Raw genomic sequence first — 24,666 nt, forward strand, 5'->3', positions numbered from 1 at the left:
TTCAAAAAGTGGAGTCTTCCTCAACTACTTTGAAAGTAGTTTTAAGTTTAATCTCATTTTAAGACATCTATAAAAATATTCCGTGCCTACAGCAGTAGTAGGTCAAAGCCTTCCAATGTACCTACAATAGCACCATTGTTTTTGCCTGAAGACTGCAGTATTTTGAATATGCATAGTATTTTGAATTGCTGTGCTGGTATGCATGAGATCTCTCTCATGGACTACTTTACTACTCCTTAGTCCTTTCTTATATCTGTATCCTCTTTAAAGGTCACTTAACCTATTTTAATCTTGTCTGCATCCCTAAAGCTTCCTTTCACTGAAATACATCTCTTCTTAGCTGATGCTTCTTGTAAATGGTGTCCTCTCCGGTATAGCCTCAGTTGCACAATACTAGCATTCCAAGAACTCATTGATTTATCAAAAATCTTTGGAACATCTCTCACTGTAAAGGCACTGAAAGTATGTAAAAGGAAATAAACAAAAAGAAAGAATAGCCACATACAAAAAACAGAGAAGTGAAAGAATCTGGAGTTAAAACACTAGTGACTTGCTGAGGTACAAAATACCAGTAAGAAAACTGTATGGAGCAAGGATGTACTTCGTAAGGAACCATCGCCAAGCCTACCTAAAGAGCCTCACAGATGTTTCTGTAAAGGCTAGCACCAAGTTTCCCCTATATGTTTTCTAGTGCTGAAAGGGCCTCCAATAGATGCGCGTGTATTGTTCTCTTAATGAGGGATGTACCTGTCTGTTCATTTGCTACTACCCCTTTTCAACACCATCCTCTATCCTGTAACAGTAGTGGCAACTACAACAATTATTCACATAAAAGGTGATACTAGTCAGTAGGAGGTAGACCGTGAGCCAAAAGCTAGGCACTAGCTCAGTTGGTTAGAGCGTGGTGCTGCTAATGCCAAGGTTGCGGATTCAATCCCCGTATGGGCTACGCTGAGGGCTGGACTAGACGATCTCCAGAGGTCTCTTCCAACCTTACCATTCTATGATGGTTCTATGAACGTCTTAACATTGCGACCATGTAAACGCAGTACGTGTGAGTGCAATGGGAAGGTCCTGGGATCATGACAACATGGGTAGAGTGCCATGACCTTGCACTGTGACTAGACAGACACAACCCAACCAGCCATGTGCATCCTAACCATGGCAAGGAGCACCCTTGTAATACATCTCATTACAAAACCTGGCCCTTGTGAGGGGAGGTATCAATCACGAGCACGTCGCTCTCTCTCTCCCTCCCCAGCCGACGGGCGACTTTGCTCTTAGCGGCCTCTGGCGCCAGAGGGGCTCCTCAGCGGCAGGCCAGGCCGCGCAGGCCAGCCCAGCACCTGCCCGCAGCAGCGGGGCCAGGCGGCTCCCAAGCGGCGCGGGGAGCCGCTCTCCCGGTCCCCGCGCCAGCACCGAGACAGGGCATCCCACATCCGCCTCCAACGCCACTGCGGCTGCCGCCCGCCACGGGCACGGGCACGGGCACGGGCACCGGCACCGGCACCGGCACCGGCACGCCCGCGCTCCGCCCCCCTCCGCAAGGACTGCCGGGAAACTACGAAAGCCGCCAAGCTCTCCCGCGATGACGTCAGGACGCACGCAGAGAACGGCGCCGCTTGGCCCCGCCCCGCCCCCAGCGTCTCCTCCTCGCCCCGCCCCTCGTTACCACAGTAACTGCCCGACGCGTCTCGGAGGGGGCGGGGGCGGCTCTCGCGAGATCTCCGCGGGGCGGGAAGGGCGGGAGGTGTTTACATAGCCCGCGCGGCGCGCGGGGCGGGCCGGAAGCAGGTGCGGATTTGAAGGTAGCGGCGGGAGGAGCTGGCGTGTGCGCGGGCGCGACAGGTGAGCGTCGCCGCCGCCGCCGTCCCCTCAGGTCGCTGCCCTGCGCCCTCGCCCATTCCCCCTTGCGCCACTCGCGCGCCGCGGAGCCACGTCACCCCCAGCGGGCTGGGGCCGGCGGTGCCCGCGCGCCCGCCAACGGTCGCCGCGCGCGGGGCGGGGCGGCGGGGAGCAGGTGCCGGGCACTCCCCGCCCCGCCCCCAGGACAACGGCTGCCTCCTTCCTGCCTGGCGCCGCCGGCTTTGTCGCGCCGCTCGCCCGGGGCGCGGTGCTGCTGTGTCGGGCTTTCTCCCAGGGCTGTCCTCTGCCCTGGCGTCGGGGGTGGGGGGCGAGGGGGCTCTCGTGACTCGTTGCCTGTCACGGACCTTGCCGCAGGCGAGGTGGTGGCTCCTGTCCATCCCCCAGCCGCACTGCAGCTCGGTTTCCTGTACTTTTTAAATAATCGCCGGTATGTTTGTACCCAAAATGCAGCGTTTTTTGAAAGTTAAAGACTTTCGCCACAAGCAGCGTGACAAGATTTGGGTTTACTAGATCTGCTAGCTGGACTAGTCCAAGACTTAAGAAAGTGCCTGTTTCATGCTATACAGCATCACTTTCTTTCCAGCACAGATAAATGATACTTTCACTTTGCTGACAGAGCAATGAACACTAAAAAATATTGATTTAAAAACTAGCAAAATAACTGGACAGTAAATTTCAGTACTGCATGTCCTACTGAATCTGTGGGGGGAAAATGTACCTAATGAAACTGAATAACTTAACCTTTATTAGTTAAGCATGAAGGTATAAAAAATCCCAGATGATGCAGTGTCATAAAAAATTACAGGTTTGATGAAGACTCAGTTTTGATTTTAATATGATATTTAAGTGCTGTGTTACTTCATATAAGGCTTCTTCAGCAAAATATTTTGCACATCTTCACTGCCTCCTAAATAAGGATCAAATACTTATAAACGTGAAGGCTTCTGAGAAGCTTAAAAAAAGATGGGGGAAGCACAGGCTTTATTTAAGCTGTACCAAATCACTAAGTAATTTTACTGCAGAGCTGACAATAATAACTTGGATTCTGTCCTCTGTGCTTAGCTCTGGTCCTCTTACTTTAAAGGAAAAAAAATCCTCAGAAGTGAGCAATTGAACCTAAAATCATACTGTCCCAGTTCTTGAGTCAAGTTTTATTTCAATTGGCTTTAAAAGCTGTAAAAGTAAATATCAAAATAGGTTGGTCCTTAAAATATCAAATGACTTTGTGGTACCAAGTAAGCAGACAAATCAAATGCTGAAGAGGGAACTATGGGAATTTGACTAGACATAACAGTGCAAGCTTCAGAATGTAAATTGAACTTTCAACATTAGCTCTAAATCTCTTGACTGAAAGGCTTGCTAATTTGCTTTTTGCGTAGACTTTTTATTTATAGATATTTAGTCTTTAGCAGGTTCAGTTATAAGTCTTCTCAAGGCTATTTCTCATAATAAATGTGTATATTAATACATGTTCCTGGAAAACGATTGTTAGACATAGCTCTCTTTGAGGAAGCTTAAGTGCAACTTTTTTTCTCTCCAATTTCCATTCTTTACACAGTATGCTTTAAAGTCATGTTGACTTGACTTTGATTAATAGCTTATACTTACAAAATGGCCATATGTCAGTGTTGTTGCATGATACCATGTACTTCATCACGTCTGTTCACATCTTGTGGGAATAAATATTGACACTTTGTTCAAACTGTATGATAAAACATGACTATTTTTCTTAACAGGAACCGTGACTTCTGTGACAACTCAAAAGGCAAAAGGAATAATTAGATGATTTTCAAACCTTTATTTTGAATTCGATCTGACAAAAAGGTAAACTTTGGAAAATGCCAGCTGGGAAAGTTCTGCAACCTGTACTGAAAATGAAGGTGGATGAACTCTTTTTGTGTTGGCTAAGTCAACCTGCAACTCAGCTGGCACTAAAGGACTGCTTGAGAAGTGTCAAGAATGAGGAGAAAACTGAGATTGCTAATGGAGAGTCAGGAAACAGTAAAAATGAGAGATTCTCTACTAAAAATTCCAACCCCAAGCAAAGCATCTTAGGAGATACCAGGTTACCTTTGATGTCTTTCAATCCTCCTCATCTTTCTACAGCTCTTCCATTGGCAACTTCAACCAGTCCAAGGAATATCTCTCACATTAGAGGAATACGTAGATCTTCAGGGACTAGAGTTGTAAGTTTGTCTCTTACTTGTTAGACGTATCTGTTTTAAATAGAAATGAATTTGTAGCACTGGTGAGTTATGCAAGTAATTAGTCTCATCACAGGGGGAGGGGGATGAGTGGAATGGTTCTGTGGTATCTGAAATGTCAAATTTTGTATTGCTAGCACTTAGTGACAAAGTGGTCTGAACTTCCAAGAGACCGTCTTGGCCTATTTCAGCTTTGTTGCTCTTTGTTAGCCATCTGTGTCTGACACAAAATGAAGAATCAAGGTTCTTTTTTTCCAATAATTTTTCTGTCCAGAGCAGTTACCTTGATAGTGCTATGTCTCTCTAAAACTGCAGAAGGAAAAACATCTGAAATTCCTTATCTGGAATAGCTGATTAGCTTTGGTATAGCTACCCTACTTTTGAGGTATAATTTCAAACATCATGCTATAATATCTATGTTGCAGCACGGGATTTATGTTATGCCTCCTTCATTGGATGCTGCATAGATAAGGAAAGATCAAACAAGTGATACTACATTCTGAAGAGCTGTCTCTCCTGTCTGATAGGGTTAAGCCTAGTATCTGTATTCTGCATTTCTTAACAGGCATGAACAATGCAGAAGTAGTGGAGAAACTAGAATAGCCATATAATGGCTAAAAAAATGGTTTTCCATAATGTGCTTGTCTCCACCTAGTGTCCAGCGTGTGGGACTACCTATACTTAGAGGCTGAAAAAGAAATGATTTTAAAAGCTCAAAACTGGATGATTAAGTAATCATGGCTAACCAGGTTTCATTCATGTAATACAAAGAACATTGTATATTAAATAAAAATCTAGCTTTCCCTCAGTCATGGTAGCTTAAAATGGCTCTCGAGTTGAACAGTCCAGTTCCTGGCTATCTTTGGTCTAACTTACTTTTGCCAGAGGTAACCCACAGCAGTGCTGATGCTTCAAATGCCATCTGTGGCAATAACAAGCCCTTCCAATATTAAATGTAATCTAATTGTGGATAAAAGTAAGTCTCTATAGGCAGTATTTTTGTAAAATACTATCTTCACTGCAAATATTCCTTTGTTGAATGATACCAGGGGCTATTGTTAGTACAAAACTCAAACTTGGCTCTGTTGAAACTGCATATTAACAAAGTAATTGTTTTGGCATTGCATGGTATGCTCAATGCATCCTTTCAGAGATCTTGAGTTATAATAGACAATGCTCTCTATGCAAGACTATAAACAAAATGCATCCCTGCTCCCCTGCTGCTAGCTGAGACTCCTTTTTAAAAAAAACTTGAAGTTTACATCTAACTTCTACTCCTCTTAAACTGTAAAAGCAAAACCGGATGTAAAATTACATGGTCACTGATGAACTGATTTTTATATATTGGATCTGCTTTACTACAAAGGTGTGCTGTTTCTACTGCAGTACTAGAAATTCATATCACTTTTCATTACCGTTTAATGCTGGTAACTTAAGTGGTTACTTAATTCCCAATCACTCACGATGCTTTGGTGGCTAACTCAGTCCACTAACCAAACCACCTGGTATTCCAATTTTTCTCAGCTTTCTCAGTGGTACTTACACAAATTGCTATTGCAGAAAATGTGGAAAATGATGTTGTGGAACTGACTTGAAGCCAAAATCACTGTTTACATTTTTAAATGTGAGGTTTTTGTATGAAAATATAGACAAAAAATGGAATAGGAGTCTACTTAGGTTGATAACAGTAAAGTATTACAGCTGAAGATGATTAAGAAGAGTATCAGTTAATTCCTGTGTCTCATACACTTCGTGCAAATGGAGTATGTTCCTGTATTCTGACTCCCAGGAGTAACAACATGACTATTGTTTCACATTAAAGCATTTGATCTGAAGCATTGACTTGATTTTATGTAGATATAAACTGCTCAAACCTGGAGTCTTCAGCTCTTAGTTTTGAGACATCACATTTCCAATCTGAAGTTAAAGTTGCCTTTAAAACTATGCGGACTTGTATTTTATGCATAATTACTTAACAGCAAGTTGATTAGCAAAACACGATTGATTTGTTTCCTTTATGTTCATAGATACATTTCCTAACTTAATGAAATTTAGGAAACTTGCAGATGCTCAGTTTATTCTTACTTCAGGGAAAACCAAGCAAATGGAGAGTCTTCATTAGAAGCCTGTCTTACTTGGTTTACTTGATCACTAACTCGTGTATTATAATTTTATTAGTGAATCCTGGTTGTTTTAAGTAGATCACTTGGGGAAGAGCTAGAAAAGACTTATAAACAGTAATATCCTTCACGTAACTGGAACTGTTTGCATAGTGCTGAGAAATAACCTAGAGGCTTGAGTTATTTTTCCAATGAGCTGGGCGGGGGAGGGTTCCAAGTGAATAACTTATTCATGGCTTTATTCAGCTGAATTGAAGCTTCATCCAAAAGATTCTAAATCTTCAAGGAAGTGAAAATTGTATTTGTAGCCGGCATCAGCTCTTGAAATACTACCCAGAGTTGCATAATTGCATGTTCTGGCATGACGGTGAACTTTTTCTTAGATAGCAAAATGTGCCACTTTTCTTTCTTGTACATCTATAAACCACTTACTGCAGTGTCAAACATAATGTTTCTGCTTTTGTGCACTTAATCATGGTCACAAATTGAGCTACAATGGTTTTACCCACTTCATTTGAGTTTAAGTAAGTTTAAGGTCATGGTCATGTTTCTAGGAATGGACGAAAGTGTTTCAAACGGCTTTTTAAGAAGGTTTGTACTATAGCTCCAGTAATCCAGGTTTAAAGAGAAAAGATCTTAAAAATTAATATGCTTAGGACTGTGTGCCTGAGGGTGATATGAGGAAAGGACTTCTGCATCCAATCATAAACAGCTGGTGAATGAGCTCCTTTAGGATTATATAAGTCAACTTAGGTATCTTATTAAAGCTTTTCTTACTGTATACAGGAATTCTTGTAATGCAAAGTAAAGCAGTAAATTCATTTCAGCAGCATACCCCCCCCCAACATCATTGGGCTGAATCACTAAGTTTGATTACTAGTAAAGTTGCTGTACGCACTTTCCTGTCTGTTGAAATGCTTGGCCTGAAGCTTTTCTGAAGAGCATCAGACAGTAGATAAATATAGATACTAGATAGGTAAACACAAACATATAGGAAACGTAACTTTCATGCTATGATTTTCTGTACTCGATACAAAAGCAAGTCTTGCGGAATGGGAAGCATTCTTGGAACACGAGTCTCAAAACCAGTCAGATATTTAAGCTTTAACACCTTAATTAGTAGTGTGTGAGCAAACTAAAAACAAAGTTGATGGTTTACTGGCAACTGTTAATTAATATTAAAGTACAGTGTTTGGCAACTGTATTCAGGGAGATTTTCTTTTCTCTCTACTAGAGGTTAGCTTTCAACTGAAATTTGAGGGTTATCCTTTTAGCCAAATTCAGAAGTTTTCAGGTGTTTTTGTTGAAGCACCAATGCTTTAGCAGAGGAATTTGCTATCTTTCAAATCAGTTGAAGCCCTCTGCTGATTACCGACTCCCAAATACTTTCTTGGATAATGAAAGAGCCGATACTATCTTTATGTTGAAGATGAGCAAGAAGAGTAAAGTCCTTGAAATGGGATGTTTTCGGCTGGACTGGGCACTTAAAGCTATGTTCTGGAAAAAATATTAGTTCATAGTGGAGTATTGGTTTAATACATTTTGGATTCCTGACAGCACTGAACTAGGAAAATTCATCTTACAATGTATTTTGTTTAAGAGTTTCTTTTTTTGTTTTGTTTTTTTTCTTTAGGGGTAGTATTTTCCATTTGCTTGTATGGTGTTGCTCATGGGTGAGGTCAGTGTCTCACTCTATCCACTGCGCAAACACAGTAATTGCAAAGTTCTGGGGATCTTGGTTATGTAATATAAAGTGCTTGCTAGCACTAACAGTATTTTGTAAATACACTCATGACTTGTATATGCTAAATGTGTTAAAGCAAATTAGAGACAAATCTTAGAGTGACTTTTTATAAGACTACATTGTTGTAAAGAAAGGAAATTCTGGAGATTTAACTTTTTTCAAACTTGAGGAATAGTTGTGTCATAGCTTTCTTCTAACCCTTATCACTCCTTTATGTGGATTTAATGGCGTATCTGGCACTCTAGATTATCTTAAACACATGGAGAGTACACAATTGTACACTGTTCATCACACTGTCAAAAATGCCAAGCCTTCAAGCCTCAAAGATGCTGCAGGCAAAATGTTTAATCCTAACCAACTGTTGTGCAGGGTATCTAGGGAAACTATTCACAGAATTCCGTATGGGCATTTTGGGGAGGGTGTAGAGAATGTGATATGATCTGAAGAGGTTTGCAGAATTATTTTCCATTTTCTGCTGCGGCAACCTTTGGTATAAAGGTACTTCTTGGGTTGATTTCCATGTATCTTTTACCCGATAACTATACTAGTCCTGTCTGTTATCCTGTAGTGATTAGTAACGCTCACCAAAACACACTGCCCCGTTCTGGTACTTTTTACTGCTTTTTTTATCGCTATGTTTCTTGCCAAATTTCTGTTACAAGTCAGTTGATTCAAATTGAGTGGTATTACTAGAATCCCTCTTAGTTTAAAGTGAAACTGAAGTACAACCTTTTAACATTAAGACAAAGGTTTGGGTATAGTAGCACTAACAAATGAACTCTTCTCATGGCTTGAGGTAAAGGATAGCAAGGTTTAGATCTGCAGCCTTAGACCAGTGGTGGGTGGGCTGTCTCCATGGTCTGCAGGTGTGCTGTAAGGTTTAGGGGATGGGAGGGGGGGAAGGAAGGAAGAGAGAAACTCTTCTAGGGAGAGAAACTGCTCTCATAAAACATCAGGAAAGAACAAGAGGAATGACAGTGTTTAAATCCTGCAAGCTTTCACTTCAGTGGTCATTAAACTTTGATGTCAGTCTTGACACTCCAAGTGTGTAGTCTGTACATTGTCTCATCTGAATTGCTATCTATTGTACTTTTAATACTAGAAGCAATGTTAACTACAAAGTCTGGATTACATTACATTACATTACATTAGCTGTATTAGCATTGCACCACACACCAAATCATGCTGAACAGAATTGAGTGTGGTCTAGTACATATGCTCCCTAACTCAGTATTAAGCAAAGCTAGCGTTAATAGCGCTGTCTCCCATCACTAAGTAGGGAGAGGTGATGGACTTGGCTTGCAACTCAAGCCTGTGACTTAAAGGCAGACTGTAAATAACCTGGTATCAAACTGATGTACTTTTAGGATGATAAGAGGGAACGATGACAGATGTCAGTGCTAACATGTTCACAATAAAGGTCGTTCTATGGTGCCAACAAGGGAAGGACAGTCCGAAGTTCGTATTAAGGTCTGGAAGAATGCAACTATAAAGATATTCTTAAAGTGTTTGGTCTCGGCTGTGGTGAAATAATAGTCAACAGAAGCAGTACCAGTAGTGTGTTGTGTTATTTTTCTTAAGCTTTGCTGTGCTGAATAGCTTGGAACAGAAGAATCATTTTTCTGATTAGAAAAGCAACTATTCATTTTATATATAAATGAGAAACTGAAATTATTCACTGTTACAGCCTCTTGGTATGGTGTTTTTGATTCTTACTGCACATAAGGCCCTGGGACATAAATATTGCATTAGTTTTAGGAGTAATATTAATTCTGTTTGTATGTTGTGCTTTGTTAGATGTAATAATAATGTCTTGTAGTTCTCTTTCAAAGTGGCAATTGCACTTGAAAGAGATGATAACTTTATTCTATTGGAAATGCATAAATAGTTCTCATATGTTCCTTCCAGTCTTGGAGAATTTTTAAAATTTCTAGTGCTGGAAAAAAATGGAATTCAGAATTACACTTGACTTTCTTCAAATTTAAAATTCACCTAAATTGTGACATAGGACAAATTCAAAGGTTTGGATGAAATTGATTAACCGTGGGCACTCTTTCTTTTGAGTAACTATCATTTAAAAGTAAACAAAACAAAAAGCTCATAGTCTTTTGAGATTATTACATTCAAAAATACTTCCATTTACTCCTCAATGTGCAGTTCTTATTCAAAACTCTTGAGCTTATGTATAGTCTTACATCAATCATAGAAACAGTTAATTGTTCTAAGAGATGGTCAGTCCTGGAAGAAATTAGGTATTGAAATAAAGAATCTCCTTCCTCTTTTTTGTCTTCCCACCTCTCCCCCCATCTCCAAAAGATGTAACAGCAGCAGCAGCTCTTCACAGCAGGAAAATCCCTCATTGTCTTTGAGAGTATTTCCATGTGCCCAATGCTTAATCCATCTGTGAGAAATGAGTTTAAGGTTAAAAGAATGTATGGGCTTAGTTGAACATAAAACAATTAATGTAGTTCCTCTGGTGAACTAGTCTGTAGGTGGATGGATGTAGTCAATAATTGCACAGAATTTTTCAGTGAGCTGTCTTGTGACAAAATCTACAAAATACCATCCAGTCATATCACACAGTTCAGCCTTTCAAAATTAGAAACTTTGCACACACAGCTGTCTTGAACTCAATGAAGATTATGCAATTTAAGTAGTTGCACTGGTATTTTTCTTAAATCAGTTAAGCTCTTTCTGTTTTCTGCAGCCCACAAAAAATGGATAGAATTTATTCTAACTGTGGCATAATATGTAAATAACTTCTGTGCTGGGTTAGGTTGTTATGTTCCTTTTGTATTTAAGCTAATCAGAAGGTTTGAAGGTTAGGTTAGTTTGTATTCTGCTAACAGAGACAATGTACAATTACTCCATAGCAAGGTAACCAGCAATCACAAGATGTTTTTACAAGTGACTGCTGATACTTCATTGTATTAGACGTGCCTCTCTCCCTTGTCACTTGCTATTCGGTTTATAAAGTAGTTGGAAACTTTGGAGCCACATGTACACACCATTATTTGACTGCAGGTACTTGCAGTGATGTTGGGTTCTTAAGACTGTTGGGTGTGTGGTTAAATAACACCGTGCACACTGTTTAGTCTGATTTCACACAGAAACAAGCCTTACATATTTGTTTTAAGCATATCTTTCTAGAAATTTTGGCAGAAATCAACCAACGAATCAGACAAAAGTTGGAAGACTACAAAACAATTTTCACTACACTTACAGAAACAGATACCCAGGAAAAATGCAGGGAAGGACCATACTGGGTGACTGATGGAAATGTTACAAAACCATCAACAAAAGGAAGCCAAGCTGTAACTATGCCAATAATGAACAAGCTTCAACTAGACTTTCCTATGTTGATGCTAGCTTGACAAAAAAAGAAAAGGCTTGTGGAGTTTATCAGACTGCTTCACTCAATCTGTTTTAAAATTTTACAAAACTAGGATAATATTTTTTAAACAGTTTTATTCTTTTAGACGCTCAATCTGTATTGATAAACAGCTAATATTCTTGATATTGGTAAACATTGTTACCAAATATGATCATCACTAATATATACTGAATAACACTTTTGATATACTTTATTGTCTAAGAAATCAAGCAAACTACTTGAAATTGAATACTACTGAAGGCAGTTAATGGGCTAGATTTTTCTTACTTCGGTATGGTAATAGCCTCATTGAATTTACAGCAAATACTTTAAAGTCTTCTAATTATGACTTAAGTTTTTAAACAGATCCCTGACTTTATGGTCTGACTTGCTGTTTAATACTATATAATAGCACATAAAATACAAATTAGCTGCTTTTTTATCAAGCAACAACTGAAGTTTAAGCTTAGGATTTTAGAAAGATCTTCTGGAATATCTGGAAGATACTGAGACTTCATATCAAAACCTCCATTGATGAAGAATCAAGCAAGTTGCTAGTCAAGAATACTGTTGCTGTTCTGGCAGTGTTTTAGCATTGGTATACCTCTTTAAGTTGCCTTATTACTTAAGTCATCTTTTTTTAATCTGTATGTAATTTTTACCCTTGAGGTTGTTGTCGTGGATGCTAAAGTTCAGCTGGTTAAAACTGACCCCTTTTTTGGCTTGCCTTTTTTCTTTCCTGTGTCCATTTCCTGCTTGCAGTTTGTAAGTGACCTTTCACTTAGCTCTGTTTAGTTTTTTAAAAAACAAATCAAAAAAACAAAACAAAAAACATTACCTCTCCTGTAGGAGGAGTCCATATCGTATGCTATCTTGGCTTGTTTTTGGAGTCTGGAGCAAAAGCATATGCAGGAAGATGATGTGCAGCTGTAACTAACCCCAAATTATTGTCCTGTGATTTTAGGGACTAAATTACATGTGGTGTTAGTCTATGGTGCTTTAATTAAAGTATCATTTAACTAAACTTCTTTCATATACCAATCATCATAGTTCTGAAAAAGGTGAAATTCAAGGATAGAAATGTGTTCTTGAAAGGATTAGCTGAAAATTCAATTAATGTCAAAACGATGAAGTGCTGAACAGCTGGTGCTATGTTTAAAGTAGTTCTTGGTGGACAGTTAAAGTACATGAATGGCAACACTTTATACACTAGATTACTATGTCAGCTTCTAAATTAAGGTGATGCAAGGTAAATAATACCAAACTAGAAACAATTAAAAATCAAAAATGATCTCTGTAAAGTTGCATAATACTAGACTGATTATAAATATCCATATCTTCTGTAGGAAGAATCTCAGAATGGCATTCTGCATTAGGCTAGACTGACTTGTCATTTCATGCTATTCTATTATTCTGAGACTTATCTTGATAAAATTACAAATGCACCTTTTGTGGACTGTAACCTATTCTGTAGACAGTCTCTGTAGCATGACAGTTCATGTAACTTTTCTTATTTAAAAAAAGCATTCTAGTGGAGCAAGTGTAATTTTGTTTGAGCCATACTAGATACTTTGAATATCTGCTTAATAGCCACCTCAGTAGTGTCATTTCAGGTGTTCCTGATTTTCATATCAATTTTTCTGAAGATGTTAATGATCATCTGAAGATTGTGAATAGTTAAGTAGGTTCCAAGTGTAGAGCATCATTCCAACAACGTATTGCCATTAAAGCTCTGCTATGTACAAGTAAATAAAATGTAAACTGATAATGTTTTTCTAAGGTGGCAAAGAATGAGAATAGTTTTGAAAGAGATAAACTATCCATTAATAGTCAGGCTTCAGTTTTATAGTGGCTAGTGTTGACACTTGCTGAAGTTAGTCTGCCAGATGCAGTTAGCAATCTAAAAAGGCCCATACTGCTTCCTTGGAGTCCAGGCAGTGTAGTCATAGCAAGTTGACATATATCTTATCTTGCTTATAATCAGATAACAACCCATGGCGTGGTGTACATACCTGATGCTGTTTTGGTAATGCAGAGAACATGATCAGCCCATCCTTCCTGGGCTACCAGCATGACTATGTCTCATATCTAAATGGTGTTTTCTAACTCACCATCTTACCTCCTTAAAATTCTCCAGGCAACTGTGGGAAGAACTTCTATGTACAGCTCTGTCTGTAAGTATTGGAAAATTAAAATAGTGATTATTTTTTAAAAAAGGCATGCCTATGCAAGAATTCTGTATTCCTTAATTCTCTGCATGTCCTATAGGGAAGGCATTACATCTTCCAAGAAAAAAAATGCATCCAGATCCAGGTTCACATGGATGAACTTCCTTCTAAGGCCCAAACTGTTAGGATCAGTTTCTTCCTTGAATGTAGCTATCTTAACTACACAGTGACAACATCTTGCAGCTCAATGATATAGTACACTATACTAAAAATGCTATTAAAGCAATCAGCCTAGCTAGCTGGAAGCTATTTTCTTTGCATTGTTATGAGCATCATAACATGATTCCTTCTATGGTATAGACATGCTGGACTCTGACTCACTTGGGTTTTGTCAAGGGACTGCTGGGCAAACTGTTTGGGCTCTGAGCCATGAAGTAGTGATGCTTTTATCCAAAGTAGAATTAGTAAAAGTAATAACTTGCCATTCTATTCAGCTCCCAAGTATATTGTCCTCTTCACATGTAGAGCATCTTGAAATGGGAAGACATTACCAAAAGGAAGTTAGATAAGTATCTAAAGAACTGGGAAAATGGCTTATTTGGAATTCCATTAAATTCCTTCCCTTAATCCTCAGTATGAGGTTATATACTGAGCCATAAGGGTAGACCAGTTTGTCTTGTGTGTCCTTACTTCAGGATAAGAGCTATGGGGTTGAGGTAATGAATAGAAAAATCAATATTTGTAAAATCCAATATTGAAAAACCAATATCAATGTGTTTTGCTTGAGTGGGTCAACTTGTTGATAGGTACTAATGTTCTTGGTTGCTTAGACTGTTAGCTGGATAAAATAGCAGTTTTTATCTTTACTGCTTTCAATTTATTCTTGTATTTTTTCCATTCTCTAATAATTTCATGTTTTACAGTACCTGTGCTACTGAAATTCAAGGTCAGTAAATCTTACTACATGCTGCAGTCTCCTGAGAAAGGAATGTTTTGTTTATTGCTCATATAAAATAACACTCTTGAATGACTGATGCTTTAGGAAAGCTCCTTTCCTATAAAGAGGTGGTTTCTTCTGCAATGGCCTTTTTAAAGACCTTGAGGGGAAGTTTGAGAATTATTTCCAAAGTAAATCAAGAATGACAGTGCTGCTTTTGTTTTGACTATATCAGCACTGGAAGTTGCTATATATAGTCCTAAGTAGAGGGGTACTGCAGATGCTACCAGGCAAGTTTAAGTTGTTCTTCTTACTTTGTAGATCATAAACTCAAATCTGACTGAAACAGACATTGAGAAGCCTTCTGATCTTTCCTCTTGCTTTTAATCTATGCTTTGGGAACTCCTGGTATAATAGTAGCCCATAGCCTACTGTTCCACAGAATTAAAGATCTTCAGGCTAATGTAAATGGTGCAACTACCCAGCTAGCATTGTTTATTGGGTTAGAATTCTGTTAGAAATTTGGATCGGTCTGAGGAGTTGGACATAGCTAATTATCCCTCAGATATCTAATACTGATCTAAATAATCATGTGTATCTTACAGCTTCCTTATATAAATGTATTACACTTGAGTTAGATAAAAAAAAAAAGCTATCCATCTCTTGCCAGTGAGACCCGGTTCTTGTCTCTCATTAGTTGGTAGTGGAAGATTTAGACTTTCAGAGATGTGATTTTCGTCTTGAAGACAAAGTCTAGGCATAACTTCAGTCTCTTTTTATTTTAAATTGGCTAACACATCTACTCTTTCCATAGCCACTTAATAGTTTTTATTTGTCTTTCTCTACTGTGGAAGCTACAGCTGTCCTATTAGTTGTATGCTTCAGTAGCATGTCATAGCTGAGTGTAGAATCATAGCTGAGTTTAAGGCATTCACACAAGATACAGAGGATCATTCTCAAAGGTACTATGAATACCATTCAAATGTAATGTGTGTACATTAAAATGTGTGTAATTAATGTATGTGTGTACAATAAAAGTACAACAGTTAGAAGCACAAGAGATGCTTGTTTTTAGTATTATAGCACTCAGTTCTAGTTTTGCTAATTATTTCCAACTTTGTAAAGAGTGACTGGACTTCAGTGAAGTTCAGCATACTAATTTTGGTTTTGGAGTGTGCTTAACAGATTATTCTGAACTGTAACACTTCAGGAAAAAAATTGGCCCAGTTCTTCAACATGCAGTGCAACACAAATATATCTGTTAAGTTTTCTACATTGATATTAAAAATAGAATAGTGCTGAAGACAGACTATACTTGAGAACCTTCTGTCATGTCTCATCTTTTAGTACACTTAATCTGTTGCCACTTGACAGGCTTCTTCTAGTTTGTATGTTATGCTTTCCTGGCAGACTATGTTGAAAACTCTTACTCTAGACCTAGGTATCTTGTATTTGTTGTTTGCTTTGTCCATTGGTTCAGTTACCCTGGTAATGGGATTAGAATGGTTTGTTTTGATCCCGGTAAAGCTGGTGGCTTATTTTCACTTTGACAGTAGTTCTCTCTGATCTGGAGATAAAGGAATTCCGTAAATGAGGTCATAAGTAATACCCTTCTTTGAAGCTTGTGATCAGATTTGAATTCAGGTCCAGTGAAAGGAGTTCCATGCTAATCAAGTGACAGGAAATAGCTTGTGAATGATTGGTTTTGGTTATTAGAACAGGTTGTTCAATAACTAGTCCCAGCATCTTTCATTATATCAAAGACGAGGCATAGACTGTCTGGTCTAGAAATAACTCTTGGTAATATTAAGTAATGGCGATAGCCTGGTCTGATCACAGTCTTTTCTCAAGACTGAGCAAAAAGAAGAAAACAACATTTCAGTTTTTCCTGTATTGTTTGTTTGTCTTCCTGATATAGTAAAGAATTGTTCCTTTTGTTTGTCTTCTAGTATATTTATGTAATTTTGTCTCTTTCCTGTTTCATACTGGTTGGATTTTACTTAAACCTCTTTAGCTGCTTGAGTTCCTTTTTATCTGTGTTGTTGAACTATTTGCTGGTACTAGTAGTCCCTTTTTTCCCCACTTCAGGCATCTGAAATATCTATAGTAATAAGTTGTACTATTTCATCTTTTTTTCAGTATCGAGAAAGATGTTACACTGCCTTAGTTACCTTCTCTTAACTTCTTTTCTTCCCCTTATTAATTAATTACTTTCTGAAAGGCAGAAAGTTATGCAACTAGCATAACCCTTCATGTTCACTGTTGTGGAGATATGAAAGTTCTTTCCACAATTAACTGAGGATCTACTCTCATTTCTGCAATATTGCAGGCTGAGGGATTCCGTTAGGTTATATGCTGTTGCTATTATGCCTGTTCAGTCAGGCTCACTAAAACAGTTGTCTCCAAAGGCTGAACAGGCTTCCATCGTATCCATTCACATGTTATTGGACTGAAATCTAGGCCCCAGCAACTAAAGGTTTTGTATGCAGTAAATGAGTGCATCTTGTTCCATATTTAATTTCCTATTTTCTCGGAAATTTTCAGTAATCTGTTTCCTTAAGACTTAAGGTCAGTTCCCTATAAGCTCCTAAGACTTTAGATCTAATATTAGTATATCCCTCTGACAACAAATTGCAATTTTTAGACAAATATTTAGACAGATACATTGCAGTTTTCCAATTCTTCCACATTAACCAAAACATTAATGATTCTCATCTCTGCCCAACTTGTATGCTTTTGTGTTATAACCACACAGATATTGCACTGCTATTGTGCATGTTCAGATATCTGTGCAAGTGTGGGTATTTGTTAAAGTGGTAAACTCTTTAACCATAGTCCCTTGAGTGAGATCCATTCATAGTGCGTATCTAGCTTTGGAAGGAAGCTTTAAGCAGGCATCTTCCCCTCTGTTTATCTAGCTAATAATAAGCTGCCACGATACTTGCATAGCTTTATGGCTGGCATCTAGCCCTTCTCCCAGGAAAGTATTCTGCCTTGGCTTTCTTTCACTGGGGAGAATTCTGATTTAAGACTAATGGAATATTATACTGGTTCAGGCTGGATAGAAATGTATTTTCCCCTTCCCCTGTGATGAATTTAAAACTAAAAAAGTTAAAACTGATCTTATGGGACTCTTGACTGTTTTGCTTTACAAAAGCTCCCAGCTCCTTAAGTGTGGCAAGACAAAAGGTGTTTCTATCCAGATGGTAAAAGGGAGGTAGTTAATAGCTGTCAGAGTACTTACCTTTCACTAAATGCTTCCTCACATGTGAATATTTCATATACTGAAAACTGTATACTTTTGAAAGCAGTACTGTGTACACGTATATAAATGCCTATTGCATTTGAAACCAGACTACTTACAATAGTTAATATAGTATTAGGTACCAGTAGGATTGGTGTAACATCTACCTTGGCCAGTGAAATGATACTATGGTAATGAAATATAGAATATTTAGAATATTGAATATAATAACTAACAAGTCATGACAAACTCCAAGCTCCTTTTACATAAAGGAAAGAAGTCCACAAGTCTATTCTTAAAAGTTAGTTCTGAACATCTGTTTCTTACTGAGGTTCCTTCATGAGATTCAGGTGAACTGCTGCTTCAGCCTTGCAGCTTAGCTTTCCATGTGACAGTCAGTTAATGACATACTACAGCCACTTCAAACAAGACCATAGCTTAGTAGTGAACTGGAGCACATTGTGCTATGATAAGGGATGAAAATAGTAAGCAACCTAGGTGAGAAGGTATCTTTGTTTACACATTTTGTTCTGTAAAGTAAGGCCTATTTGGTCTAACCTGAAATGCAATCTGCCTTGCCTGTGTGCAGTACAACCTTCCTGACCTTTCCCAGACATCATAGATTGGACCTGGGATTCTTTTCCTACTCTAACATCTCTGCTTTTCATCTTGAGTTCCAGACGTGCTCCTGTTGTGTGCTGTAGTCTTGGCTCCCCTCTGGCTTCTATTTGGCCAGCCGGGTTATCCTAAATTACTCAATTTAATCTTCCTAAAAGACAGTGAGTGATGGCCAGTTTTGCTCTGTGTAGTTTGACAGTCTGGGTCATGCCAACCACAACATGTCCGACTCTTGCCTAGTCAGTTCCTTTCTTAGTTTTGTATTTCCAAAAGAGATGAATATCTTCATAACAAGATTTATTTTATGTCATTTATTTCCTAATAGCTTGTGATTTAAACTAAAAGGGATCCAATTAAAACAAACAATGCTTCACTGGTACCTTTTCATAATTCCCTTTTTTGTAAACCTCACAAGGGATTGTGGTGTTTTAATATATTGTTAAATGATAGGCTATGAATAGATGAATGGGGCTAAAGATTAGAGTTGTGCACAGTGCTGGGGTAAAATAATGCAGTCCAGTAATGGAAATCTGGAGCTCAGTGGTGAAATAGTTGCTTTAGTGTTTCTTGGGTTGTGTACAGCTTTATGTAATCAAAATAGTGTTCTTATCTAAAGGATGAGGGATCAAAACAGAGTAAGACTAGCCACATCTCTCTTCATTTATGTGTATTAGTGACTGCATTCATGCATGACAAGGTACAGATACTAAGCAGGCATCATATCAACATCTTAGAGAAGCCAGGGGTGCTGAAAGTGTCCACAGCTTGAGGTGAATACTAAGTGTTGCCATCCTTGTGTAACTCTAATGCTGGTATTTGAAATAACTTCATCAAAATGGTAGCAATTCTTAAAGGCTGCTATGGTAAAAGTACACCTATTAAAAATATCAAAAGCTCACCATTTGCAATTTAATGTCACTAAAACGGTCAAAGAGGAAGGGCAGAATGTCACCTTTAAATGCAGCAGAAAACTAATCAGGCTTCTGTTTCTGGGAAGAAGATTGCTGTGGACTAAAACTTAGCCTCACTCCCCCACAAAGTATTTGAGGTTCAATAAACTGAAAATAGAGCAGAATGGATAGTGTTACTGAAATGTGATAGGTATGCAATCTAATATTTGTATGTTAATGTTTATGAAATTCCAATTTAAGCAAGAAAAATATGTCCTAACAGGTTTTCTTTCTTTTCCCGTAGGTTTTATTGTTAAATTGTTGATATTTTTAGCATAGCTTTTCTGCAAAACATGATTAAAATAGTATTTTCCGTTGTGGTAACACTTGCCTCTTATTTCTGTTAACACTTTCTGCCTTAATATTTGAATTAGAATCTTGCAATACAGTAACTTACATTTAGATGAATGTAAAAAAAACTTCTACTTCATGAAACAATGAGAACCATGCCCTGAAAGTTTGTCTACAGTTTATTCTGCTGTTGCCTTCATTTTCCTAATGTAATAGGGATCCTGCTAAAGGGTTGAAGAGCTTAAAAGGAATTTAATTACTCTATAATAAGCCTTATCCTTTGGTGAGGTACTTCACTGAAGCTAGACAGTGAGTGTTTTGTGACAGAAGGAAAAGCTGGGTGGAAGGGGGGAGGAGGAAACTACAAAATGACCACGGCTGGCCTCTTTGCATTCCTCCAAGGCTTGCTTTTTTTAAAATTGGAAGCTGCTTTTATAGATGCTCCTCCAAGCAGGTTTGCTTTTTTCCATACTATCTCATTTGGTCTTTGGAATGCATGTACAAAAGGGCAGGCCCCCAAAGTGACTTTCCAGTCTGTTTTTGCAATTCCAGCCAAGTTCCCTTTAATGTATGGAGCAGGAGAAGTTGAGCTGACTCTCTTAGAGTATCACAGAACTCAGGCGCAGCTGCTGCTTTAAGTGGCACTGTGTGATAATAGAACAGCTCTGCTATTTAGTGGGACTCAAGTGCCTGGACTGGCACACAGAGACATTATATGAAATCCGAAAGCATGAGGATAAAAGAGATTTCCTTGCGGCAGGATCCTGATCTAAGGAAGGAGTTGGCATTGTTAGCTCGAGGATGTGATTTTGTTTTACCTTCTAGATTCAAGAAGAGACTGAAAGCTTTTCAGCAGGTCCAGGTTTGTCTTTCAGTTTTTATATAATTAAGTTGTTGTTGTCAGTTGTATGTTCATAAGAACTCAAACTTAAGGAAATACATGGAAGTTCTTCCTCACTGAGCAGTATTTCAATAGTCTGTTCCATATATGGTATCTTCTGTGTTTTAGAAGACTGAGCAGGTTGCTCTGCAAACCATTAAGAAAACGAGGAAAGCATTTTGAACCATGTAGCATAGAAAAAAGTATGATGTTTGCACAGGGGCATATGAAAGATCTGGTACACTTAATGCAATTAGATTGTTAAAGGCTATTTTCTTTAGTCTGCATACTCATAATCTGCATGCATTTCTCCAAAGTGTTTAGTTTAATCAAACTGAGCATATAAAATCCAAGTAGGCTGTAATTTGACTAGCTCAATCAGAATATATTAAGAGATACATTCATACTCACCTAATGATCCTGAATTCCTTTATGTTGTGTTTTAGACTTTGTGTTTGGATAAGTTGTTGCATGGTTCTCCTATCTGCCTCTTTGCTGTTTTGCAACAGTGAGTTAAATCCACCATTTTAAAGCAAGCTCATAATTGAAAATAGAAGCATTTTAAATGCAAAATTAACAGGAAAGCTACTCATAGAGAAAATGTTCCCAAGAGATCATCTTTGAGTGTGTGTGGGGGGGGGGGGTACCTACAGCTGTTTTATAGGAGAAACTAAAACTCAGTAATTCCTCAACAAACCTAACATTTCCTGTTTGGAGGTACGCAATTGCATTCGTTCTGTCCTTATCTCACCCTCACCACTAATCTATGCACTAAAGCTGTATCAGATAGTGATGACATTCTGATATTATGTATGACATCTTTACTCTTTTTAAATTAAGGAGAGTTTGGCAACTGGATACAAATTACCTTGTCTTAGGATTTCTGGCTTTTAAAATCATTCTAAATAAAGCCTACCACTTAATTTTAATTTCAGTGTGCTAGTGTCTTTTTCAAGTGACCTTTTTGAAGTCAAGTGGCTTCAAAATGCCACTTGAGCCCTATGACAATAAAAATGTGTTAGCCTTCTACCTATTACATGAATATTTCAAATTTGGTTCAGCTAAGCCATATAAGGAATGTTTGTTCCTCTGTGCAAAGCAGATTTCAAGAACTGGCTGTCTGATTTAGTCCCTTTGGCATAAACTTGTGAATAAAGGGTTTTACAGCTCTAATTTTTTATGTTCAACACTGGAGACAGAGAGTAACACTTGTTACTGGAGGCAGCCAGAAGAAATGGAAATGTTACCTCAATTACCCAGAAGTAGCAGTATCAGTTGATACTTAGGCATGTCTACGCATGAGGAAAGGCTAATCTAGTCATGGCACTCTGTTGTAAACAAACACACTGTTACCTTTTCTCATACCTTACTGTCTTTCATCGAATGATAGTTGGATGTTTCACTTTTACAAGGCTTCTCTGTGTTGAGCTAGAAAAGATCTCTGTGGTGTGATCATGCATATGTACGAGCAGCTACATACTTTGGAAAGCAGTTTGTCTAATCTGTAGAGTTTTTTTTCCTGTTCTAGCATGTTACTAGCTGCAAGCTTACAGTAGAGATAATGAACAAACATATTTCACTTTTAACTAGACTTGCATTTTTGGGGTAAATGACAGTTGTTGATTAACATATGTTAGAACACTTTTAGTGTTTTATAGATGGAATTCCGTGGGCAGGACAGACTTAAAGGCAGTGAAAAAAATAAACCTGGTATCTATCTTTGCTCAATTTGATATAAAATGCTTGAGCTTTCTTTTTAAATGGTGCTTTGATTCTACTTCATGACTTTAAGATCTTTTAGAAAGTATATTAAAAAGCAAAATATCAGTGCTACTAACTCTTGATCTTGAAAGAAGTTGGATATTCTTTACCTGACAGTTTATGCTAATGTTAATCTCAAATTGTGTGCCATGGGTTAGATGCATTTCAAAGAGTGGTAGTCATGTTTAATTTCAACATGAGATTTCTTCAAGGACTGCATAGAGATTTTGTAGAAAAAAATGATTTTTTTTTCTCATCACAATTGCTGGACTTCACTGACACTAGAGTGCATATTCCCCTAGAATACTGCCTTACAGACAGAACAGTTCATAAATCTGATGTAAACTAGAATACTAGAAAAAAGCAAAAATGGAAACCAGTCTGTCTTGTCTTAATCTTAGAAATTTTTATATGAATGCAATTTCTGCATCTTGTTGAACAAATGCCTGTTTCTCCTTAGGAGGTTTAGTGCTGTTACACATAAACTCTTAAAATAAAAACAAGTAACAGTGATCTATGGCAGTATAACATGGCTAAACATCTACTTTGCAGCTGTTTGGAGCGACTGGGTCTTGCACAGCTTCTAGGAGTTCTAAGTCAGTGGCCTTTTATTTAGAACTAGGCTTCCTAGGGTAGACCATTGTGTTTCAAAAAAGCATTCATTGAGTCTATCAAATGAAGTTTTTATGAAAATATTTTAATAGACTGAAATAGGACTGTTGGCAAGGTGGGTAGCTCTGTGAAGTAGTGGTAAACTGGCTGTTTTTATCTATGAAAATTGGTAAAACTGAGGAAAATGGGGCTGTTTGGAAAGATCATCAGTCAAAATGAAGATAAAATAATACTCAACTTTTGAAAATATTCTCTATTACTTTTAGGTATTGAAAAAATTTTAGTAGGTACTTCTGAGCAGAACTTTACTGTTCTTATAAATAATGTAAGGAGACCTTTTTCAGGTAATTTAACATCTGCAGAATATAGTGAACTGGAGATGTAATACTTGAAGAGGCATTGTATACATCATGTTCATCAATTTCTCTGAAACTTTGGAGTGAGAATCACCACGTCAACTATGCTGGTAACTAAAAGATGTGAACTGAAAGGCTTGTTACCTGGTGATAGCTGAGTGAGAATGTTTTGCCGAAGAATTGGTGAAATCTCTGCCTATTAGAGCTGGAATATAAGCAGCATCATTACCCAGACTATGCGCAGAAAATATATCTGGATTTGGAAACAAAAGTATAACCGAATAAATTACGTCTGTGTGCAATGTGACCTTTATACCCATGTAGCTTGGTATTTGCCAAACTAGGAAAGTAGGTATTTTTGCTAATTAAAGGCTGGCATCACTTTGTAAAACAGTTCAGTTTGAACTTTGAAACAAGACTTTTTTTTTTTTTTTTTAAGCCAAATCAATTTGTGCTGAGTAGTTTTAACAAGATGATTTTTTCAAAAAAAGGGCAAAACTTTGAACTAATCCTCAGAATTTCAGGGCCAAACCTAAGTGCTGGCCTTTTTTATAATATCTTAACAGTAGCAGATTTTTATCTGCTGTTACTAGTTGATGATCCCTGTAGTTGTATGCGTCACACCTCAGTGTGGAAATGGAGAACTACCAGTTTGGTGACCACCTGTTACTGATACTAAATGCTGCTTACACAAGCTATTTATGTCAGCTGTATGTGAAATATTTCTTCAACTTCTGCACAGTGTCTCAAAAGATTAGCTTTCCTTCTCAGTCAAGTAAGCTGCCTAGCTTAAGTGCCTCTTTATTTTCCCACTCTTCTGTTATTAAAATGCTTTTTTTTTTGCTGTATATTTAAGGCAGCAATGAATAATGAGCCTGTAGGTATTGATGTGTATTGGGCCAATATGCAGTTGTGCTGTAGTTTCTGGATCTTCAAGGGTTGATAACATTCTCATTTCTGAGGTAAAATGAATTTTGAAAAGTTTAATTGAGGTAGTTTTTCATATGTATAGTCACAGAAGCAAGTTGCAAAACAATTAGTGATTATTGGCAAGCTAGCGTTCCTAATAGGGTATATTTTCAAATGTAGCATCATATGGAGATCCTTTTACAACACAAGAGGAGAACCTGACAGCCATTTATAAATAAAAGCTTTTTCCTTATATACATACATATATATTTTTTTTAAAGAAAAGTATTTGCTGGAAAAAGATGAAAGTGTCTCTCAGACACTTTATAACAGTAAAAAGCTAACATCATGCCCATCATCTGAAGCAGTGTCATATTGTCTGAAATGTTGAAACTTCTGAACTACCTGCTGGGACTAGTGAAGATGAGAGATTTTTTTCCATAAATGGTCTCTTGCTAATGGATTGTCAGGCCTCTTAGAGGAAGGTTGCAAGCAAACTGGTATTTTTCTACCACTTCTGCAATAGAGACTACTGATACAAACTTAAAATGTATTGACTACGCTGTGGCAGCAGTGTACCTGCTCATAACTGATAATAAATATATGCAAATATGTACTCTTTTTGTAGAACTA

At 37.9% G+C, this 24,666-nt stretch overlaps 1 protein-coding gene across 2 annotated transcripts in view; it reads left to right on the forward strand.

The window, feature by feature from the left end:
* The first annotated feature begins 1,766 nt into the window (after positions 1-1,766).
* The window catches only part of PPP2R3B (protein phosphatase 2 regulatory subunit B''beta), a 52,976-nt gene continuing 30,076 nt past the window's right edge, over positions 1,767-24,666 (forward strand). The window contains exons 1-2 of one of the 2 annotated variants that reach the window (XM_062574870.1): positions 1,767-1,848; positions 3,603-4,052. In XM_062574870.1, coding sequence (XP_062430854.1) covers positions 3,705-4,052 — 348 coding nt within the window. In that variant the 5' untranslated portion in view covers positions 1,767-1,848; positions 3,603-3,704. Of the gene's footprint in view, positions 1,849-3,602; positions 4,053-20,235; positions 20,378-24,666 lie in introns of those variants that run through there. The other variant, XM_062574878.1, reaches the window with a different exon arrangement.

This window comes from Rhea pennata, chromosome 1, assembly GCF_028389875.1.
Source record: "Rhea pennata isolate bPtePen1 chromosome 1, bPtePen1.pri, whole genome shotgun sequence".
NCBI lineage: Eukaryota > Metazoa > Chordata > Aves > Rheiformes > Rheidae > Rhea > Rhea pennata.